Source organism: Xyrauchen texanus, chromosome 23, assembly GCF_025860055.1.
Source record: "Xyrauchen texanus isolate HMW12.3.18 chromosome 23, RBS_HiC_50CHRs, whole genome shotgun sequence".
Taxonomy (NCBI): domain Eukaryota; kingdom Metazoa; phylum Chordata; class Actinopteri; order Cypriniformes; family Catostomidae; genus Xyrauchen; species Xyrauchen texanus.
The window spans coordinates 42,155,142-42,177,976 of record NC_068298.1 but is presented as its reverse complement, the minus strand read 5'-3'; the positions used below and the strand labels follow the sequence as shown (position 1 = coordinate 42,177,976).

The 22,835-nt window shown below is 42.7% G+C and overlaps 1 protein-coding gene across 4 annotated transcripts in view; it reads left to right on the top strand.

Annotated features, from left to right (window-relative positions):
* The window catches only part of p2ry10 (P2Y receptor family member 10), a 67,487-nt gene extending 45,452 nt beyond the window's left edge, over nucleotides 1-22,035 (top strand). For 3 of the 4 annotated variants that reach the window (XM_052088955.1, XM_052088957.1, XM_052088954.1), the window contains 2 exons: nucleotides 15,153-15,388; nucleotides 19,898-22,035. In XM_052088955.1, coding sequence (XP_051944915.1) covers nucleotides 15,198-15,388; nucleotides 19,898-20,708 — 1,002 coding nt within the window. In that variant the 5' untranslated portion in view covers nucleotides 15,153-15,197 and the 3' untranslated portion in view covers nucleotides 20,709-22,035. Of the gene's footprint in view, nucleotides 1-853; nucleotides 903-15,152; nucleotides 15,389-19,897 lie in introns of all 4 variants that reach the window. The other variant, XM_052088956.1, reaches the window with a different exon arrangement.
* Nucleotides 22,036-22,835: the final 800 nt, after the last annotated feature.

The window sequence follows — 22,835 nt, the reverse complement described above, 5'->3', positions numbered from 1 at the left end:
AGCCTTCTTCACAATGGCCTCATTGTGGACGGACCATTTGAGTTCCTCAGTGATGTGGACACAGAGGAACTTGCTGCTGACCCTCTCAACCGGTGCTCCATTGATGGTGATAAGCTTATCAGGTAGAGAGGCAGCTGTGTTTTATTCCCTTTGAAGTCTGTGATTATATTTATTCCCTGCCAAATGCTTCTAGAATCGGTGGTGTTGAACTGTCCTTCAATCTTGTCCCGTACTGGGATTTGGCTGCTCTGATATTTTTGCGGAGGGCATAACTGGTTTGTTTATATTCCTCTGCGTTCCCAGAATTAAGGTCTCAGCATTAAATGCCGCACGGACATCGCTATTAATCCACGGTTAACATTTAAAAAACATTTATTAACATTTATTATAGAAAATCAATAAATTTGCAACTACTGTAGATTAAACCAAACACCAAAAAAAATTATTATTACAATAAATGTCACATTTAGCTTGGTTGATTTTTGGTGGAGTGAATTAACTCTAATAATAATAACTTATGTTTAATAATAACGTCGCTCCTACATGAATCGAATAAGAAAATGGGTCGTATTCTTTCAGTGGGTCAAACTAATGAAATGTTTCTTTACAGCCCACACTCCAATGGTATTGGCTCACACTACAGTCAGTCTTTGCAGTTGGGATAAGGCACCAAAGTGCCTCACGGTTGAAACCATTGCAGCTGCAGCTGATTGCAAAGTCACTTATTTTTAGGGGGGGGGCTGAGATTAATTTTAGGGGGGCGGAAGCCCTCCTAAAAAAGGGTCTAGTAACGCCTATGATTAATAAGGATTCATTCAAGATTAATTGCTTTTTTTGTCTCCCACTCACCAAGGAAATTTCTGCCTTCAAAATTTCACCATCACAGCGGATCCCATGTTGAGGCAAGTTTAAATTTTTTACTGCTAATGTCATCCGAAAGTCTTTGTTATTTTCATCCATTTTGGCACGGATTAATTAAGACTAATTTCTATTATTTAACTGAGCAATAAAGTGCAACAATATGTTTCCGGAAGTATAAATCCCCTTCAAAATGTAATTACCAATCTCCATAAAGAAAATAATTTTTAGTGATAACCTTTCAAGACAGGCCTACAGTAAGCTTTGAGGTTAAGAGGTGTGGTATATTTTTTGTAGAAGTCAATGTCAATGTGACTTTTTTGTGAATTTCTTTGGCATTGACTTCATTAAAAGTATTTAATTGGCAGCAATGACTGCCCACTGCTCTAAGAATGACAATCAAATTTGAAAAACTCTTTCAGTACTGTGTTTCATTGGTGGGAATTGATAGAAAATTTCAAAATTTTGATTGCTACTTTTAAATTATAGTATTTAAGCTATTTAAAATTTTTAATCCACTGCAAATGGGTCCTGTTTATTGATGAAGCGGTGTTTAAAATATTGCACACTATTTATTTATTTTGCAGAGAATTCACCCACATGTCCTCAAAAACTACTCTAAATTGAAGAGAAAGATTGATACTGTTACGAATGAGGCAGCGAGGAGAGAGGATCTAAATGCAGGACTTCTTTATTAAATGAACAAACAAATAAACAAAGGAAAAACCCTCAATGGGGAAATAAACATAAACAGAGAACTAGGGCAAGGAACACAGACCAGGCTTGAACTACATTCAACGAACGACAAGGAGCGAACAAAAAGCAGAGCTTAAATAACCAGGGAGTGATGACTGAATTAGACACAGGTGAGAACAATGAACAAAATGGCAGTGGTGATGGCAGGTGGATTCTGGGAAGTGTAGTACATTTAACAATGACAAGTGAAACCCAGGGCAGACAACAAGGGAATCGTGACATAGCCCCCCCTCAAAGGAGCGGCTTCCAGATGCTCCTCAGAGAAAAAAAATTAAATGAAAAAAAAAAAATCGTCCAAGGAGTGGGGGAAGCAAACAGACAGACCAGAAGAGCACAAGGGGCAAACAGACAGACCAAGGGATTACAAGAAGAAAACAGGCAGTCCAAGGGGCACAAAGGGCAGACAGGCAGTCCAAGGGGGCACAGGGAGCAGACAGGCAGACCAAGGAGGCACAGGGCAAGGACAGGTTTGGGGAACCTAGGAGGAGGCCACTGGACAGGGACTGGGTCAGGGGGCCTGGGAAGAGGCCACTGGACAGGGACCGGGTCAGGAGGCCTGGGAGGAGGCCACAGGATGGGAACGGGGTCAGGAGGCCTGGGAGCTGGCCACAGGGCAAGAACAGGTTCAGGATGCCGAACCGTGGGAGGTGGAGCCGTTGCAGGCGGAGGCGTGGAAGTAGGTGCCATAGGAGGCTCTAGAGGCGGAGACCTGGAAGGCTCTGGAAGCGGAGCCGATGGAGGTGGCACCATAGGAGGCTCTAGAGGCGGAGTCGATGGAGGTGGCGCCGTAGGAGGCTCTAGAGGTGGAGGTCTGGAAGGTTCTGGAGGTGGAGCCGAGGGAGGTGGCGCCGTAGGATGCTCCAGAAGCGAATCCCTGGAAGGCTTGAGAGGCGGAGCCCTGGAAGGCTCGAGAGGCTTGAGAGGCGGAGCCAAGGGAGGCTCAGGGGGTGGAGCCGCAGGAGGCTCTGGGGGTGGAGCTCTGGAAAGCTCGCGAGGCTCGGAAGGCGGAGCTCTAGGAAGCTCGAAAGGCGGAGCTCTGGAAAGCTCGAAAGGCTCGGAAGGCGGAGCTCTGGAAAGCTCGGGAGGCGGAGCTCTGGAAAGCTCGAGAGGCTCGGAAGGCGGAGCTCTGGAAAGCTCGAGAGGCTCGGAAGGCGGAGCTCTGGAAAGCTCGAAAGGCGGAGCTCTGGGAAGCTCGGGGGCTACTGGCTCTTGGACGGTCATGGCCACAGGTGCTGGCTCAGGGACATCGGAGGCTACAGGCGCTGGCTCAGGGACATCGGAGGCTACAGGCGCTGGCTCAGGGACATCGGAGGCTACAGGCGCTGGCTCACTGACATCGGAGGCTACAGGCGCTGGCTCACTGACATCGGAGGCTACAGGCGCTGGCTAGTTGGCCGTGGTTGGCGTAGGCTGGAGAGCAGAGGCCTTTCTTTTCCTCCTTCTCCGGGCGGATGAAGTTAGCAGCGCTGGTTCGTTGACTAAGGCAGGCATGAAGGGACGAACCATGGGCGAATGGAGAGTTACCACTGTGGGGGGAGCTACGGGGTCCTCCTCGACGACGTCCACAGTGAACGACGAACCGCAGGCTAACAGGGTCTCCTCCACGAATTCGCGGAGCGTCCAGCCGCGCGTCGCCGGTGGCAACCGCTCGTTGAGTGCACCGTTCAGGTTGGCCCGGAAAAAACCCACCAGGAGGGAGTCTGGGAAGTCCATGACCCTCGCCAGCTTGAGGAAATCACGGATGTGGTGCTCCACCGGACGGCTTCCCTGCATCAAGCTCAGCAGACTGCAGTTGGCTTGTGAAACCGCTAGATCCATGGTTGGTCGTTCGTTCTGTTACGAATGAGGCAGCGAGGAGAGAGGATCTAAATGCAGGACTTCTTTATTAAATGAACAAACAAATAAACAAAGGAAAAACCCTCAATGGGGAAATAAACATAAACCGAGAACTAGGGCAAGGAACACATACCAGGCTTGAACTACATTCAACGAACAACAAGGAGTGAACAAAAAGCAGGGCTTAAATAACCAGGGAGTGATGACTGAATTAGACACAGGTGAGAACAATGAACAAAATGGCAGTGGTGATGGCAGGTGGATTCTGGGAAGTGTAGTACATTTAACAATGACAAGTGAAACCCAGGGCAGACAACAAGGGAATCGTGACAGATACATACATTCACACCAGCCACAAGCATCTGATAAGTGGATTCTGACTTCCCCATCAAACATGTGTCTCAAGTCACTGTGAACAAAGCTGTATTGAAGATCATAGTTCAAGAACTTTACTCTTCTAGCATTCTTGATCTGCCCTCATATAAAGAGATGATTAGTACATTGCAGCCTGGCACTTCTATACTGTATAAGGCCTACTTTACAATCAAACAGGAGCAGACTGAGAAGAGAAACCGACCCTGGATTTTACATAGAAACCAGCCCAAAAGTTGTTGAGTTGGGTTGCTGTCCTTTTCTGTATATCGCCATTTGGCGGCCCTTTTCAGCCAGTCGCTGCCCTTTCGGTATTAATGCGGCAAGCCGTTTCAGATTATCGCCCGCCAATTTCAGTCCCGTTTCGCGGCCGGCCCACTGTGAAAAGTCCCGGCTCTCCCTAAGGCCAGTCTGCCCCTGTACTCAAAGATAACTGAGGCTGCTCAAATCATGATACAGAAAGCGACAGCTGCCTTGAGAAATTTTTAATGGATTGCAACCACAGTTGATTGTTGGACTGCCAGAATAAAATTATTCATTTGTACAACAGAACACTGCAAAAGACTGAAGTGCTCCCATCCTTGTGATGCACTGGCCAGTGCTTTAAAGATATCTATTAAGAGTACAACATACGTGGCAAGATTGTCTGTGCCTCTACAGATAGTGTTTCCAACTTCCTGGTGTTCAGAGTTTTTGCTACAGATTGTCTGTGCATCTACAGATAGTGGTTCCAACATCCTGGTGTTCAGAGTTTTTGGTACAGTAAACAGTGATATGGTGACTAGGGGTGTAGTGTATCAAATTTCTCACTGTTCACTTTGTATCACGGTTTTTTCAGAAAAAAATACTGCAAAATCCTGATCAAAATCTGATAACAAACACATCTACAGGTTTTCCCTTACAAAAAACATGGTTTACTTCTGCAACCATAGTTTAACCATGGTATTTGTAGTAAAACCATAGTAACTACAAACTTAACCATAGTTACTACAGACATGGTTTCAATATTACTATAATAAAACTATGATTACTATATGGATACTACAGTATTACTGTAGTACAACTATGGCTAATTGTATCAGAAGCATGGTTTCTGATTACAGCAGTCATGTGTAGGATGCTACTGGTTGTTTAGATTAATTTGACTATCAGAAATATTTAATAATTAATATTATTAATTATTAATTAATTAAATTAAATAATAGAATTTAACTCATTAAATTCTATCCTCGGAGCACCACTCTTTGACAAGAGAAAAATAATAGTAAGTTACTGATCGAGTCTCAATCTACCCTGAAGGTTGAGTATTTTGATTATTAATCAAAATAATCAAGAAGGGGAGGAACTAGTCAAATTATTCCAATACAAATCCAACAGTAATCTGGTTACAGTTGGCTTCTAACAACAACAAAATAACAATACACTGAAGTAATATGGGAGTTCTTGACGTGGCAGAGGCGTGCTTCAACACAATATACAAAAAAATACGTCTGGTATTTATTTGTATAGCGCTTTTCACAACACACATCGTTTCAAAGCAGCTTTACAGAAAATCATGCATTAACAGAAATTAAACTGAATTATCGGTAAAGCCATAGAGTCACCATTCTGTAATTGTAAATTGTGTATAAAAATAAATATCCATCCATCCCATCCATCCATCCATCTTCAACCGCTTATCCGAAGTCGGGTCGTGGGGGCAGCTGCTCCAGCAGGGGGCCCCAAACTTCCCTATCCCGAGCCACATTAACCAGCTCTGACTGGGGGACACCGAGGCGTTCCCAGGCCAGTGTGGAGATGTAATCTCTCCACCTAATCCTGGGTCTTCCCCAAGGCCTCCTCCCAGCTGGACGTGCCTGAAACACCTCCCCAGGGGGCATCCTTACCAGATGCCCAAACCACCTCAACTGACTCCTTTCGATGCAAAGAAGCAGCGGCTCTACTCCGAGCTCCTCACAGATGACTGAGCTCCTCACCCTATCTCTAAGGGAGAAGCCCGCCACCCTTCTGAGGAAGCCCATTTCGGCCGCTTGTACTCGCAACCTAGTTCTTTCGGTCATGACCCAGAAAAAAAATTGATCGGTAGATCGAGAGCTTTGCCTTCTGGCTCAGCTCTCTTTTCGTGACAACGGTGCGATAGAGCGAGTGCAATACCGCCCCTGCTGCCCCGATTCTCCGGCCAACCTCCCGCTCCATTGTCCCCTCACTCGTGAACAAGACCCTGAGGTACTTGAACTCCTTCACTTGGGGCAATACCTCCTTCCCTACCTGGAGTACGCAATCAAAATATATAATTAAATAATAATTGTAGTAAGAACCCCAGTGAGCAAGCCGCAGGCGACTGTGGCAAGGAACACAAAACTCCATCTAAAGATGTTGTTTAATGGAGAAAAAAACCTTGGGAAAAACCAGGCTCACTATAGGGACCATTTCCCCTCTGGCTAAACAGCATGAATATAATGCCAATATTACTTATTTATGTGCAGTGCAAGACATTGTTTAATAAATTAAGTAAGTGTAAAGGGCCAGTGTTTAAACAAAGATGTTGTATGAACTTTTGTATGATTAATGATTAATGTCTTTGAAGTCCATTCTGTATTAACTGTAGAAGTTTACATAGATACATTGTCCTTTGTTAGTTGGCTGATAAAGGCTTTTGTTGGCAATTCATTTATAGTCAATGTATTCAATTTCAGGAGTGTGGTCCATCATTAGGCCAAGGTGATGCAGGCAGAGATGAGTGAGGTGCATCGCAGTTCAGCCAGCAGGTCATTCAGTGATGTCTATCCTAAGTCCATAGTTCAGGAAATGGCATATTAAGTATCCCATGTTTTATGGATGGAGTTGGCATCAGTTCATCCTATGAAGTCCATCATAATAGACTGAAGTGATGTATGGCTGGCATCAGGATAGGAGTCCTGACGTTGAGACTGGCCAGAGTGGCAAGAACATCCAAACTATAAAAGTCTAATGAATGTGTGCGGTGAGAACCAACCTGCCGCATCACAAACTTGCTGCAGAGGGAGACCTCTAGCCAAGGCTTTAGAGGAGGAGAGCCCTCTGGTAGAGTGCACCCTAAAACCTACTGGCGAACCTTGACTGCGCGCCTCGTAGGCCAGGGCAGTAGCATCCCTCACCCAAAGTGACATAGTCTGCCAGGAGGTGACCGCCACCCGGTCACGGCTTCCAAGTGACTTTATGCCACTAGCAAATGCGGTGGACATAATTCTGAAGGGTACAGACTGGACAAAGTCTGAGAAGTCTTAGCTGCTCTGGTGTTACAAACGGCAGGGAGCAAAAGGCTTAGAGAATAAATGGCCAAGGGTTGGGAAAGGCACCTTGGGCAGGTAGTCAGGGTGAGGGTGCAAAGAATGCTTTTGGTCATACCTGGGGCAAACTCAAAACAGGTCGGCAAAAGAGACAGAGCCTGTAGGTACCCAAGTCTCCTTAGAGACGTAATTGCCATAAAAAAACATCTTGAGAGTCAGAAGTCTACCAAACTCTGACTCTAGAGGTTTAAAAGGGGGGTCTTACCCTATGAAGAGGTCCTAGCAAGGATGCCTCATAGAGGGCACCCTGCCCACCAAGCAAACCGAAGTGGAGGCCACATAGAACATGGCAGTGGCGAGGCAAGTGCACGCTGACAGTTCTTTCTACATAAAATCCAGAACTGGCAGTTAGCTGGTTCTGTAATATGAACTTAGTAGAAGGAAACGCATGCAGGCGCATTTGTGCCATGTATGCGTCACCATGATTCCCCCCAGGGGGGCTGACAAGAACGTGGATCTCCCTGATGATTTATGTGAGAGGCTACCGCTGTATTGCCCACCCGCACCAAGATATGGCAGGATATTTCAGGCCCAGAAATACAGCCATCAACTCGAGACAGTGACTGTGACAACCGAGCTAATGACCCTCCTATCTCCTTAAGCTGGCCGACCACTTAAGGCCGCTACCCAGCCCGTCATGAGGCGTCTGTCGTTAGCAGCTTGCGACAACAAGACGCACCTAGAGTGGGACCCAAGGCAAACAAAACGGGGTCTGAACCACATAGAAAGGGAACGAAGCCTGAGGCGCATAACCCTTATTAGCCTAGGGGTTTTGGCCCTTGGAAGAAATCCCCTGGCTTTGAGCCACAACAAAAACGGTCTCATGAGCAGAAGGTGTAGAGGGATCACCGAGGACGCGGTCGCCCTGAGACCTGGAAATCGTTGATAATGATAACAGTGCAACCTTGACCTAGCCTGACTTTGCTCATGGTGATCTGAATGGACTCAATTCTAGTGGGAGACAGTTGTCAAAACTTTGTCCTTGTCCTCGATGCCCGAAAGCTTGAGCCAAAGGTGCCTCTCTGTGGTGACCAAGGCAGACATAGACCGGCCAATAGCAGGGGCTGTTTGCTTGGTCGCATGGAGAGAAAGATCTGTGGCTCGGCGAAGCTCAAAGAAGGCTTGCTCGTCGAGCGCAGCACCCACACTCAGGTCGTCCTGCTCACATCAGCCTGACCTGCTGCTTGATAAGCCCTTCCCACTAAAGTGGAGGTTGTCCTACAAGGCTTTGAGAGGAGAGAGTATCAGAATATCCCCGTGCCTCTGCACCCACGATAGTCAAATATAATGACATCGATGGTACGTGAACACGGGAAGAACGGGGGTTCCTCCATGAGCGAGAATGCTCTTCATGGAGGTTATCAAAGAAGGGAAGGGACTGATGAGGCGTTCCCCTCCTCCAGTAAAACTGGAGTCTGTCAACCGCATGAGTAACCACATTGAGCAATTCCTCCGCTGATTTTTTATCACGGACGGAAAGCTCGGAGGCGGGAAGTGAATTGTGGTCTCCCTCATGAACCGAAGAGGTGTCGGAACGCACTTCGAGATCATGTGAAGGACCAGCTGGGTTTGGGGAGAGAGCGAGGGAAAGGGACAAACCCGTCTCTTGCTCCTCAGCCAAATCCATGCGAGAGCCCCACGAACTAAGCGTGGATGCTGACTCCCGGAAGCAAGCGAGGCGAGCGCGAAGCACTTTGCCAGAAAGCAAATCACAGTGCTCGCACCCACCCTGCTGCAACGCGAGAGCAGCGTGCTCTTCCCTCAAACAAACAGAGCAAAACTGATGCGTGTCCTCGTTTGCCCCGGCTTTCAGTCATTCTCTCTTTTAAAAATATATATATTATTTTCTTAGAAAGAAGAGAAAAGGAGAATTTGGCACACTGCCTAACAAATTCTAACTCCTAGCAGAGGAAAGAAAGTTTTGAAACGGTTGTGAAACACACACACACAGAATCGCTCTGAAAAATTAGGATCTGACGACACCTGATGACGCATCCATTTATAGCCTGGCCACAGGTGCATCTAATGATTACATCAGCCGAGGCTATAAATTACGGGCAATGTTCATTGACGTGTTACACATGCCATGATGTTTGATCCGTGTCTCAAGCTAATGACGTAACTTCCAGGGAGGCATCACTGAGCCCGTTGTACATGCCCCAATCCCCTGACTCAACCCCCACGTCAAAACAGTGCCATAAAGTGAAATGCACAGAAAAGTGAAGCGCAAAGGCAAAACGGTATCACGAGCTCACACGTGATGGAAATGCAGATTAAAAGGAGCATTGCAAAATAATTAGTAGGCATTGCAAAGAAAAAAATGTGTGGCAAAATCATTGCTGCCTAAAAATCTGTTGCAGAGATAAAAAAGGATAAAAGTTCTTTAGTTTCTTTTACAACAGTCATTGATTTTTGCAATTAATTATATCTTGGTTTTTGCTATATTTTATTTATATTTTGCAATTCTTTATTTTTGTTTGCAAAACGTTCTTTTTTCTCTCGATACTTTATTTTACGTTTGTGATACTTAATTTTTTGCTCAATACTTTTTTCTTTTGCAAAACTTTATTTTATTTTGCAATACTTTATATTTTTGCAAATATATGTGGCATGGAATTGATCCCATAGTAGTGCTCTGCTAAATAGGACCTAAACCGTTCTAATGCAAGTCCACAAATGCCAACATAATTCTTAAGCCTATTCAAGAGAATGTTGTGATCTATGGTGTTGAAAGCAGCACTAAGATCTGAAAGCATTAGAAAAGAAATGCAGCCACGATCAGATGATAGGAGCATGTCATTTGTGACTGATGAGTGCAGTCTCTGTAGGGTGACTAAACTAAAATACTATTTTAGTATGATCAGCTTGACCATAGTTGGGAGGACACTACCTACATAAATGGGAGATTTGAATTTGGTCTATAAGTAGCCAATTCTCCAGGATCAAGCTGATGCTTCTTAATAAGCGGTTTGATAACTGCTATTTTAAAGTTTCTTGGGACATGTCCTAAGGATAGAGAGGAGTTAATAATATTAAGAAGATGTTCTGAGATTACAGGTAATGCAGAACGTCTAGGTTCGAGTAGGCCAGTAAGGGGCCACTAGAGGGACTTGTTACTCATCCTCCCTGACCTTGCACAGCACCGAACAGGTCTACCTGTGCTTTGCCATAACAGTCCCAGATCAGCTGAACCACCTGGGGGTGGAGCCTCCACTCCCCGTTGAGCGGAGCCTGTCACACTTTCATGTTGAGGCTGCCTGGGATATGAGTGGCATGCAGTGGCCTCAGTTGTTGCTGACTCCAAAGGATGAGATGGCGGCCGAGTTGTGACATGTGACGAGAGTGCACGCTGCTGTGGCGATTTATGTACGCTACCATTGCGGTGCTGTCTGAACGGATCAAGACGTGCTTGCCTTGGATCAGTGGGAAAAAACTCAGCAGGGCAAGAAATACAGCCTGCAACTGTAGGTAGTTGATGTGCCAATGTAACTGTGGGCCCTTCCAGGAACCGGCGGCTGCGTGCCCGTTGCACACGCCGCCCCAACCCTGTTTGGAGGGATCTGTGGTGACCACAATGCATCTGGACACCTACTGCAGGGGGACTCCTGTCCACAGAAAACAAAGGTCTGTCCAGGGGTTGAATAACTGATGATAGAGGAGGGTGAAGATCACACGATATGTGTCACGGCGCCATGCCCATCTTGCAACTCCAGTCTGAAGCCATATGCATCAACCTTAGCGGTGCGACCGCAGCTGAGGATGCCATATGCCCCAGGAGCCTCTGGAACTGTTTTAGAGGGACCGCAGTGTCTATTTTGAATGAAGAGCGGCAATTCAGCACTGATTGCGCATGCTTTTTTGTGAGTCGCCCTATCATTGAGACTGAGTCTAACTCCATGCTGAGAAAAGAGATGCTCTGAACCAGGGAGAGCTTGCTCTTTTCCAAGTTGACCTGAAGCCCTAGGTCCCTGTGAGCACATAGTGCCTTTCGAGAGTGAGCTAGGATCAGCCAGTCATCGAGGTGGTTGAGTATGAGGATGCCTACTTACCTTAGCGGAGCAAGGGTGGCATTTACAACCTTCGTGAAGATGTAAGGGGACAGGGACAGGCCGAAGGGGAGGACCTTGTACTGGTATGCCCGGCCCTCGAACGCAAACAGTAGAAAGGGTCCGTGTTGGGTAAAAATTGAGACATGAATGTACACATCCTTCAGGTCTACTGCTACGAACCAATCTTGATGCTGGATGCATGTTAGAATGTGAGCATCCTGAATGGGCGAACAGACGGTGTACGTGCGCTTAGGCGGCGAGGAGGCGTGATGTGTTAAATGGTCTCTTTCACCACTGAACTTTGTCAGTATCCCGCATCTTGACCAGGTCCAGCCACAGATGTCGTTCCTGGACCATGAGCTTGGCTATCGCTTGGCCGGATCCCCGTGCTGCGACCTGTGTGTCCCGGTGGGCCAGGTCAGTTGCTGAGCACAGTACGTGCAGCACATCAGGATCAGGACTACCCAAGTGCAGTTCTTTAAGTGCCTTGGCCTGGTGGGTTTGCAGGAGAGCTGTGGCATGCAGATCATAAGAGGCCCGTCCGGTGGCGCTGTAGGCTTTGGACAACAGGGATGATGTCGTCCTACAGGCCTCGAAGGGATGTACTAGCCGATTCCGCCAGGTGGCCGCATTTTGCGGCCGCAGGTGTACTGCGACCGCTTTGTCCACTTGGGGGACCTCCGTGTACCCGTGGACTGCCTGCTGTTGAGGGTAGTGAGTGCGGATGAGCGAGGAGGTCAGTTTTGGGCACTAAAAGTGACTTTGTCAGCTCGTTATGCACTTCGGGAACCGGGGGGGGGGGGCGTGGCTGTGAGCGGCGCCCTGACACGAGGAACCAGCCCAGTCATCTAACCATGAGGGCTGAGGGGGTGATGGGAAGTTCCGGTCCAGCCCAACGCTCTCGGCGGCCCAGGCAAGCATGCCAGGACATTTGCGCGGCGGTCTCAGAGTGGGCGAGCAGACCTGAAGGTGGCAGCCCAGTTGAACCCTCAGTGTCAGACACCACAATGCTCAAATGTAGCGGCGATATTTTTATCCAGCTCAGGGGGTCTGAAAGAGACATCGGACTGGCCGTGGGGCGAGCCGGTCTCACATTGAGCCCAGACGGAAGCAAACGAGGGATTTACCCGAAGGAACCGTGCCCACCGAACTCCCCAAATCACCTCCATCGGCAGCTGGGTTGGCCTCAATCACGCAGGGACGTGGGGGCCGGCTGGAGTGCCGTTTCCTTTAAGGAAGGAAAGCCATGGCCGCAACGTTGCCATGGTCACGCTCTCGCATTGAGAACATTAACCATTCATAGACGCTGCCTCAGTGTGATTGCAGCATATATGACCATCAGAAGTGGAGAGATATCTACTGTATCCAGGAACTACACAAAGGTGGAAAGGCATCTTGAAAAAGAGCGCCTCTTTAAAAAGACGTTCAACGCCAATGTGTAAACTCTTTTAGAGGAAATATACTCTTTTGGAAATGCTGTCGAAGTGGCCAGGGGCGTGGACTGCACTGGTGTGCAGAGAAGGGAGAAAGCCACTGGTAATGCGCCGTATGATCCAACAGCAATGCTCTTAGAGGTGACTGGAACAGTAGTGAGTGTCTCAGCTCGCTGACCACACAACCGCTTGGCTCCGAAGAAAGAATCTGACTGAACAGATGCTTGATCCCCGCCTTTTATACCCGTATGTGCGGCGGCGGAACTTGCAAATTCTGTTCGCCAATTTGGCATTGGCCTTTTTCATATTCAGAGGTATCCGAGGCTCTCGAAAGAAGACCCTTGTGACACTATAATCGACACAACATCGAATGAGTGACAGAAAGGGAAATGTTATGTCATCAACTTACCCTCGTTAGAAACAGGCAGAGTGTATCCATCTACAGAGCCATACAAGTGCATTAGCTGAGGTCTATTTTATGCTTTTTCTTCGCCAAACACAACACATAAGTGTGAAAGTGGCAACAATACTAATTCTGAAGACAGCAATGAGGGAAATGGTTGTGTGGAATTCCAAGATGCCTCTCTACTCCTGGATCAGGATGATGGCTTTGAATTCCAACAACCAAAACATCAAAGGTGTGCTTGACAAATCCTTAACATGGTCTCAAGTGTTGATGCCCAAAAAGTTCCCTCAGGATGACTTCTAATTAGTCTTGGCTACTTTAAGCATTAAAATGCTTCATGAATTACTCAGTCGTTTAGCAAAATTTAGCAGTGACATGCCACTAATTTTTAAGAGTTGCTCCTAATTTTTCATGATAGGAGCTACTATTTGCCTAATTTAGTCATTTTTGTGTGAAAACGGGCCCTGAACAACATCAGACTGCATTTGAAGTCCATGGACTTTCATCAGGAATCCCAAAACAGTTTACTTGATGACAATTATTTTTTTGCTCCTTTCAAGTCGATAGCTCATGAGACCTGCAGAGAGCTTGGTTTGACTTTGCAACAACTTTGAAAATCAGATACAGCTGAAGTTAAACCAGAAGTTTAACAATTTTGAGTAGCAAATTGGCTATAATAAATCACATATTAACACATTGGCATGTCCTACAGTTGCAGGTTTATTATTATTATTCTTTTAACAATGTGCAACCAAGTTTGGTTTGTTAAGTTAAAATTACAATGTTCAGTTCTTAAGTAGGACATAACATGTTATGCAATTAATTGTTTTAATATCTTTGCATTTACAAAATGATTAAAAGAACTTACTGAGTATTCCTCTCCTGGCTGACCATGAGGGTCATTCATATGCAGCATACTCATGTCAGTCGCCATCCCGCAGGACTGCATGTTTCCTTTCTAGAAAGTTATATTGTGTAATCAAGTGTGGCGTGATGGTACTCTGTTCCCCATATGCATCAGCTTAGTGATGCAATGTCAAGTGTACAGAGTTGTGATGGAACATCTTGGTTACGTATGCAACCTCGGTTCCCTGAGACGAGGGGAACAGGACATTGCATAAGCTGGCTGCACTACAAGACTCAGAGTTCTTTGAGGTGCTCTTTGTCCCTCAGTAAAAAATACAGAGGAATGGTGTTTGGGGATCTGCTTTTATAGCGGACAGCTTCACGCCTAAAAGTGTGAGGCTCAAACACCATAGACAATATTAGAATTACCGTTATTGTAGAGAGGTTTCAATTAGGTTGTGTAGAAGGACACTCCCCATATGTGTCACCTTAGTGTGTCACCTTAGTGACAAAATGTCTCATTCCCCTCGTCTCAGGGAACCAAGGTTACTTACATAACTGAGACGTTTCATCACAGGTATCTATTATCTTTATTTTTATTATTATTAGCAGTAAAGTTTAGGTTTATAGGATATGTTGTGCATAGATACTGTAGAACAGATCGATCTGATCAGGACATACTGATTTTAATTGACAACTCATTGAAATCATTATTATACACACTACACAACAAAATTTACTCTTGGGGTTTTCTATCGGCTGCGTATCTTGATGCAAGAGCTGGGGAGTAAATTGGCTTATAGCAATAACAAAAACGTTTATCTACTAAACAAGATTCGAAGTCATTGCTTTTACGCAAATTTTTGGGAGAAGATCAACCTCAATAATTTCAGAGAAGGCAGAAATATCTGCATGGCATGTTTGGAAGTAACTCTTAAATATTAAACAAATCCTGGCATCGAGGCCGTATGGCAATACAATCCTTGCCGCACACTGTTGTGCTGGAAAGCCAAGTTTTATGGATGCCATGTCAAGTAAAAAGTATATCAAATGTTAAAAACAAATCCAGGCCTCCTGTGTTCTCCTCTATTTGTCCTCTAACTTCTAATAAAATCACAAGCTCATTTGCATGTGAAAAAAAAGAGAGTTTGTGGCATGTTTGCGGCTAGTTTATATTTTTGTAAGGGTATTCTTTTTTATTTTATATCATCATAATGCGACTGCTAATGTGAAACAACATCAAAGTTGTTTTCATTTCTTTTTGCAGATATAATTTTCTTTGGTCTCCAATAACTGAAATCACAGTTACAGCATGACATCTATGAATTCATCGTGTGTAGTGGTGAACTACTCTAGAATCTCCTGTTCCTGTAACTGTACCGCTAACTTGACTGAATGGGATAAAGCCATGAACCAGCTCTACACCTACTTTTACCTGATCATCTTCATCCCAGGGTTACTGGGCAACACCTTGGCTCTTTGGGTGCTGTGTCGATTCATAAGGCAAGTGTTTCATGCACAATATACTGTAAACTTGCATTTTTGGGGAAAACTAATTACTTATTTTCAAATTGTGCTACTTTCCCTGAGGTCCACATATTATGTTAGTTAAGTTTTTACAGTAATGGTTTTGTAATAGATGATTATTTTCCACCCTGTCTTTCAGGGATTAGGTTCAATGTTTCTAACATTTATGTACATTTTGTTGGGGAGGGGGTTATAGGAGGAGTCAAGCACAACAACTCATTCACTCTCATTCAAGATAGAGATGGCTAAACATCATCATGTGAGAGGAAACATAAGCACATTTTTTGGTGACTTTGCTGTATATAAATCATAGGACAAATGTATGAATGTGTAAAGATGAAGGCACTGAAAACAGTTAGCAAATCAAAGGTTCAAATATTTTGTTTAAACTTTTGGGAATGAAGTGAAAGCAGCACTTACAGCAGGCATTGTCACCAAAACCAGAACTGCTTAGAGACTTAATAAGTTAATTAAATAATTAAATGAATAAATAAATAATAAAATGTTTGTAATTTAAAACCAAGGGTGTCCAAAATGTTTATATTGGAGGCAAAATGCAGAAAAAAAGGTGTTGCAGGTACCTTACAAAAAGAAAGGACTTGATGCTACTAGATTGCCACTTTTATTATTATTATTATTATTATTATTGTACACTTAATAGGGTTGTGAATCGATTTAAAATATTTTAACTAATTAATTGCACAGTTTTCTGTGAATAATCATGATTTACTGCAATTAAATTATGGTACATGATACATTACAAGAAACATTAAAATATTATAATAAATAAATATATTTATTTTATACTTTGTCTCAAAGAACTTGCAAGAAATTAGTTAGTCATCATATATTTTAATTATTTAAATATGTACATATTAAAATGTTCTTTTTTGGCGGATAGTTGGAGGGGTCATGTCATGAGGAATCAAATTTTCCTTTATATTTTGACAAGAGGTCTTTCTACTCTAAAAACATGAATGTGAATTTCAGAACTCAAAACTTAACCCCCAATGCAATAAAATCATTTATTGAAACCAAGCTGCCAAAACGCCTCATTCTCTACTTCCGTAAAATTGTGATATAACAAAAGGCACTCATTAACTCATCATCGCACGCTTGGCCCCACCTACTTAGGCTCAGTTGGTACTCAGAGAGAGAGAGAGCAGGGCAAACAGGCCTAGTGTGTCCTAACAATTCCTGAACACCGCCCATCTGGGCTATTTTTAATTGTTGTTGTATGTAAACATGCAGCAGATGGACGTCTTTGATAGTTTTAATGCATTTCCAGTGATGTGTATTTCAGTGCAGGATTATACTGGAAACTGGATGTGTGCATTTTCATTGTGATTACTAATACTGTTGCTGATGTGATAAAGAACCATCTGAAAAGTCCACACAAGTGACAAATGCCATCGTTATTACTTGCGTTTCAAATATATTTTTTATTTACAAAATTATTGCTCTCCCTTTTATTTGTGAGCTGAACGCTCACCGTAAAGGCTCAGATGCGCAAGTGTATTAAGCACTCTCTCGTGTCCTTACTTATTTTTCGTGTTTCAATTAAATATAAGAACAAACCAGTTCCAGACCATCATTCTCATATCTGTTCCATGAGTGCTGTTAAACTTGAGCCAACCAGGAACCGCTGTCACGCCAGTGAGTGATTTTGAATTCTCCGCTGTTATGCGATCTCAGTAACACAGTGATTATATGGAAGTGTTCCTTCTCATGAATGATGTGGAGAAACACTCCAGATCTAATAATGTAGATATGTACTCTCTATTTAATCACATCTTAGACATAATGCATATACCTCACATTTTGTGTGTTCAATGCTTATCAATCACTTAGCAATGTTGAAGGAAGTCACATATTTTTGGCTTGTTTTTTTTGCAAGATCTGGCAACACTGCAGGTGGTATATCACCCATCTTTAGCACAGAGAACGTTATTAAACATTATTTTATTTTGTTCCAACCGGTTACTATTTGGAAAGGAGCCATGGAACTCCAGAGCCAGAATGAAAAAAAGTATTGTTTCTGCTCAGAATGATCCAAAATGGAAATAAAGTCCCTGCTGTCTTGTGACCTCTGACTAAAATGCTCATTAGTATGATTGTCTTACATCTTTTCATAGCTAATAAGTACTGGTGCCACCCCTTGAGTGCAGAAATCAGTTGGAAACTCAATCAGAAGACAGCAAACTAGTGCCATAACCATAACAAAAATATGATTTAATCCAGTGGTTCTCAAAGTGTGGGGTGTGCCCCATAGAGGGGGCCCAAACTATTGTAATGGGGGAGTGGAAGACTGACCAGTTCTCAAATCACTTTCACACATTCAGCCAATGTGCTCAATTTCTTCACCTCTGCCTTTTCTTCTGTTTGTTTAAACTTTCTGCAGGCACTGCAGTGTGAACTGCAAAAAGCATTTAGTCAGTGTCAGGTGCACCCTTAGCAGCACTTATGTAAACAAAGAAGTCTTGCACGCACTAGTTTCAAATGGGGGAAACAATTAATTAACACTAATATTTCAGTCAGCCCCTCACATAACACTATCGAATGCCTTCAGAAGAATTGATATATATAAGTCACTTGTGTCAGCACTTTACCTCTGTTTGCTGAATTCCCAGTAAAGCTGTTCAAATTTACATGTTTCTGTTGTCAGAAAACGTAATGAGTATGACTGAAACGCGGCCCATTAAGACTACATGTTAACCAGCAGTAACTTCCAAGCTGCTGCTCTGCACTGCTAAAATCCTGATTTTATAAGGTTAAAGGCAATGGCAGTGCTGTGATTTTGGCTCTATTTACATGTAATGATCACTCAGAGAGAAAATTAGAAGCGACAGAATATCTTTTAAATTTTTTCTCACACAGCGCACAGCCTCCTCTTAGCTTTATTTTTAATGTATGTGTGTAATATCCAAGGCTGTGTGTATTTGTATTTATATTTGTATTATGTGTATATAAGTTTAATAAAGTTTAAAGTTTATTATTTTATGTAAGTACAATGTACAGTAATAGATAAATGATCTGAATTCAGAGAGTTCAGAAACTGGAATGAACTAAACCCATTTGATAGTGAGTGATAAGACAGTGATAAGTGCATGAGAAGAATAAAAATCTAATTAAATGGTAAAATTAAATTGTAACAGAGGAGCACACAATACAGATTAGTGATTGGTCCTTGGCAACACTGTTTGCACATGCACAGCTCATTCACGTCTATGTCAGCTGCCGTGCGGTCAACTGAACATGCTGCTCCTCTCTGCCACTCACTGAACAGAGTAGACACTGAGAGAGGTGTGTCTGTGGCAGAAAAGCAAGATCTCGTGCTTGAGGGGCAGTACTGGCGACTCTCTTCTACAGAAAGTAGCTAAGGTTTTGTCCAAAAAGTTGCTAGATTGGTCACTAGGTACTTTTTGGGAAAATAAAATCTTTATCGGGTCTGAAAAGTCACTAAATCTTGCATCAAAGTTTTTTTCACTTTTCTCAGCGCTGGCCAGGATGGGCCATTCACAGTCTATTATTACTGGAAGATTACTGGAGTTTAAAAATGCTTTTTTAGATACTGCTGAGGCGGATTAACATTCACAGGTATGAATCCTTATGAAACCCACTTGTATGTAGACTTAGCGCATGTTTGCACGAAAATACTAAAACTTCATGGCCATGCCCATTGATTTTGTGCTTATGATTTATGGCATAGCACTGCGATTAGCACTCTTAAAATAGTGCCTGTGTCTTTAAGCATGGCCCTCATCATCGAAAATGCATCATAATAGTCAAAAACATACATCTAGTGCATGTTCACATAGACCAACAATAAAAATGGCGCAGATGGGAGCAAGAACGCATCCAGGAAAAGTTATTTTATTCACAAAAGCAAAATGCAACTTAGCAGAATAAAACAGAATGGGTGTCTTCTTTTAAAAGTTATTACTTGAAACAGCGTATTTTAAAAGCGGTGCACATGGGGCAAGGCACACGGCAATGGTAAATATCTTCCCTCTAGTGCAGGGGCATTCAAATTAGTAAAGACCTGGGCCCACAAATCAGGATCCCATTAGCCATTAAGGCCACATGCATTTTATTGTTTTATTATTTATTTTTACTTTTTTATATTAATGAGGCAAGTACAACATGTATTCGAAACATATTATTTTATTACTTCTTGGAAACATGTTATTAACAACAATGTATAAATCCATTATACACACACATTTTAAATATTTATTTATGTCCACTCATCATAGAATTACATAAAGGACATAAATTATAATTCTGTAATTGTTTGTTACGTACTTTTCATTTGAAAGGTATTTCACTCTAGTAAATTATCATGTAAAGTAAGTTTATATGTAAATACTGCATCTCTTGTGGACTCTACAGAAGCACAATATAGTTTTGCATTTTAAGAGCTATATTGGGTCTTTTTAGAGTTGTAAATTTCCTCTTATGCCACATAATATTTTTTCTTCACAGCAAAAAGACTAAAGCCATCATCTTCATGATTAACCTGGCCATTGCTGACCTGGCTCATGTGTTATCGTTGCCACTTCGAATTCACTACTACATCCGAGAAGAATGGCCTTTTGGTAACGAGTTATGTCTGCTGTGTTTCTACCTGAAGTACCTGAACATGTACGCCAGCATCGCCTTTCTGGTGTGCATCAGCATCCAGCGCTGTGCCTTTCTCATGCGCCCGTTCTGTGCCAAGTGCTGGAAGCGGCGCTACGATGTTCGCATCAGCGTTGCAGTGTGGATCATGGTGGGCCTCTGCTGTTCACCTTTCATTTTAATGAGGAGCAAATCAGCAAATAATAACAGTTGTTTCAAGGACTTGCCAATGCGCAAGCTGGATGTTCGCTTGGCCATTTCTATGATGGCCGCCGCAGAGCTCTTGGGATTTGTCAGCCCGCTAATTATCATCAGCTTCTGTACTTACTTAATAGTGAGCTCTTTGCAAAAGCAGTATCTTGGTGACAAGCAGAAAGCCTTGCGCATGATCAGGGTGTGTACAGGTGTCTTCCTCTTCTGTTTTGCCCCCTACCACATCAACTTCCTGCTGTACCTAATGGTTTCCCAGTGCATCATCACAGACTGTGCACTGAGTCAGGCTGTCAGACAGTTTCACCCGGTTTCTCTCTGCATGGCAAGTCTCAACTGTTGCCTTAACCCTCTCATTTACTACTTCCTGACCACGGAGTTCAGACAGCAATTGTCCCGGCAGGGCAGTTCTGTGCTCAGAGGACGTCTGATGAGTTTGGAGAGCACATCCTCCTATAGGGAGTGAGCAATCAGTGACCATGCATACTGATCATTCATATAACCATTGCACCTGTGTAAAGAACCAAAGTTATGACGACTTTTATTGTCCAAGGATTTCATTATCACTGGAAAAGAAATTTTTGGCATCGCAGAATGTTCTAAGAGAAAACATTTTTTTATTCTGAAAACCTAAAAATAAGTATTAGACAAGTTCTGTATAAGTTGTTACTATTAGGCTGTCACAATGTCTCCCTGATATTTATTTACTATGCTGGTCTAGGCTGCATGCTGACCAGCATAGCCATGCTTTTCACCATAGAACCAAGCTTTAATGGCCTACAGGGATAGTCTTTAGCAGTTCCCAATCTTAAAACCATTGCACTCCTATATGATTGTTATTATTTTAATATTTGTTTTTCAAAATAAATAAATATGCTACTGAACATATTTCAAAAGTTAAATTATTAATATAAATATTAACAAATGAAATAAAAAACAAGGCATATAGCCTTCAAGTGTTTAAAAGAAAAGTTCACCCAAAGTTTTTAATTCTGTCATCATTTACTCCCTTACCCTTACTGTATGTTGTTACAAACCCAAATTTTCACACACGTCACTGTGTGTGTGTGTGTGTGTGTGTGCTATGTCTTGTGAGTAAATGTCAGGACATGTGAATCGTCCTTAAATGTAACACCTGCTGTAACTTGTTTTTATGGTGGTGACAAATAAAGAAAAAGTTTGTGTGAAATATTCCTTTTGGTAAACATTGAAGTGTTCAAGTTTTTGAAGTACTGAAATTAATTATCCAAGACCAGTTAACATTCAGTAATAAAATGAAGAACAATGATACAACAGTGGCTTCCAGTTAAACTTTTCCAGTAACCTCAACTTTCATCTAGACATTGCAAAAGAAAAGAAAAAATGTAAGTACTAATAATATTGACATAGTCTTGCTGCATGATAACTACATATAATGCATTTAAAACTGATTTTATGCTGTCAAAGTGAGTGCTTTTCTCTTTTTCTAGTCAATGGTGTTGTTTGATTAATATTAATATTAATATTAATGCAGGGGTGCAACTACCCATTTACGGGTGGTATGCAATATCAACACTGATGCTCCCTTGAACATTTTGGTACTCATATGTTTAGTCTATGTCACGTCCTAGCACGTGCGCAAGCTGTTTTTTGAGTTTGACGGCTGTATTTGAAATTGAGAATTTTCTTTGACATAGGATATACAGTAGCCTAAAATACATTGTTACTGAAGGTCATATTAAAACATGCCACATTATCATTTTAAATCACCACATAGACATTGTTTTACTTTTTCACTGTAAATAAAGCCTTGATTTCATGATATTCATAGTGTTGTTTTATTTCTTGACACATTACAAATTTGTGTAACAATCAATACTTATCTAACTTTGAATGATTGAAAATACCAAAATGTATAAGAAAGATTGTTTGTAAAATAAATTCTTAAATTACAAAGTTTCCTTTTAATGAGATGTAAATTTGATTTGTAATACTAGGTGAAGGGTTTAAAGTTAAGTTCTCTGTGACCGAGTTATATATTATATATACAAATATGACTTTGCTAATATTGCACAACAGTACTCATTTTCATTTTGGCAGTGTGTGTGTGTCTGTTTGGTTGCAGTGAACAGGAAACAGGAAGAGTAGGTGCTGCGTTCATGCATCAGAGTAGCAGCTGCAAACACAAGTGCGGCATTAAGACAGATGCTTGATGCATACAGAGGCTGGAGAGGCAAACCTGTTTAAATGTTTAATAGCTTGTCAGCTTACAAATTCAATTTATTGTCATTATGTTACTGCTCAACTGAAATTATAATAGAATTTTATTACTAATGTACACTGTAAATTTACCACTACAAATATTATATTAATATATATTCTTCCCAACAAGACTAGTCAAAAATAGATTTAGGAGTATCCCAACAGGGTTCGCTGATTGAATGATATGACGAATATACCTGTGGACCATACCATTAAGCTCACTGAACAAACTGCTATCAGACTTGAAGGTGCTGTAAGTGATTTTATTTTCATGGAAAGTATGCACAAAATTTTCCTAATCCCTTAAAGATATTACAGTTTTTGCCCGTTGCTTGAACACTATAGACCCATG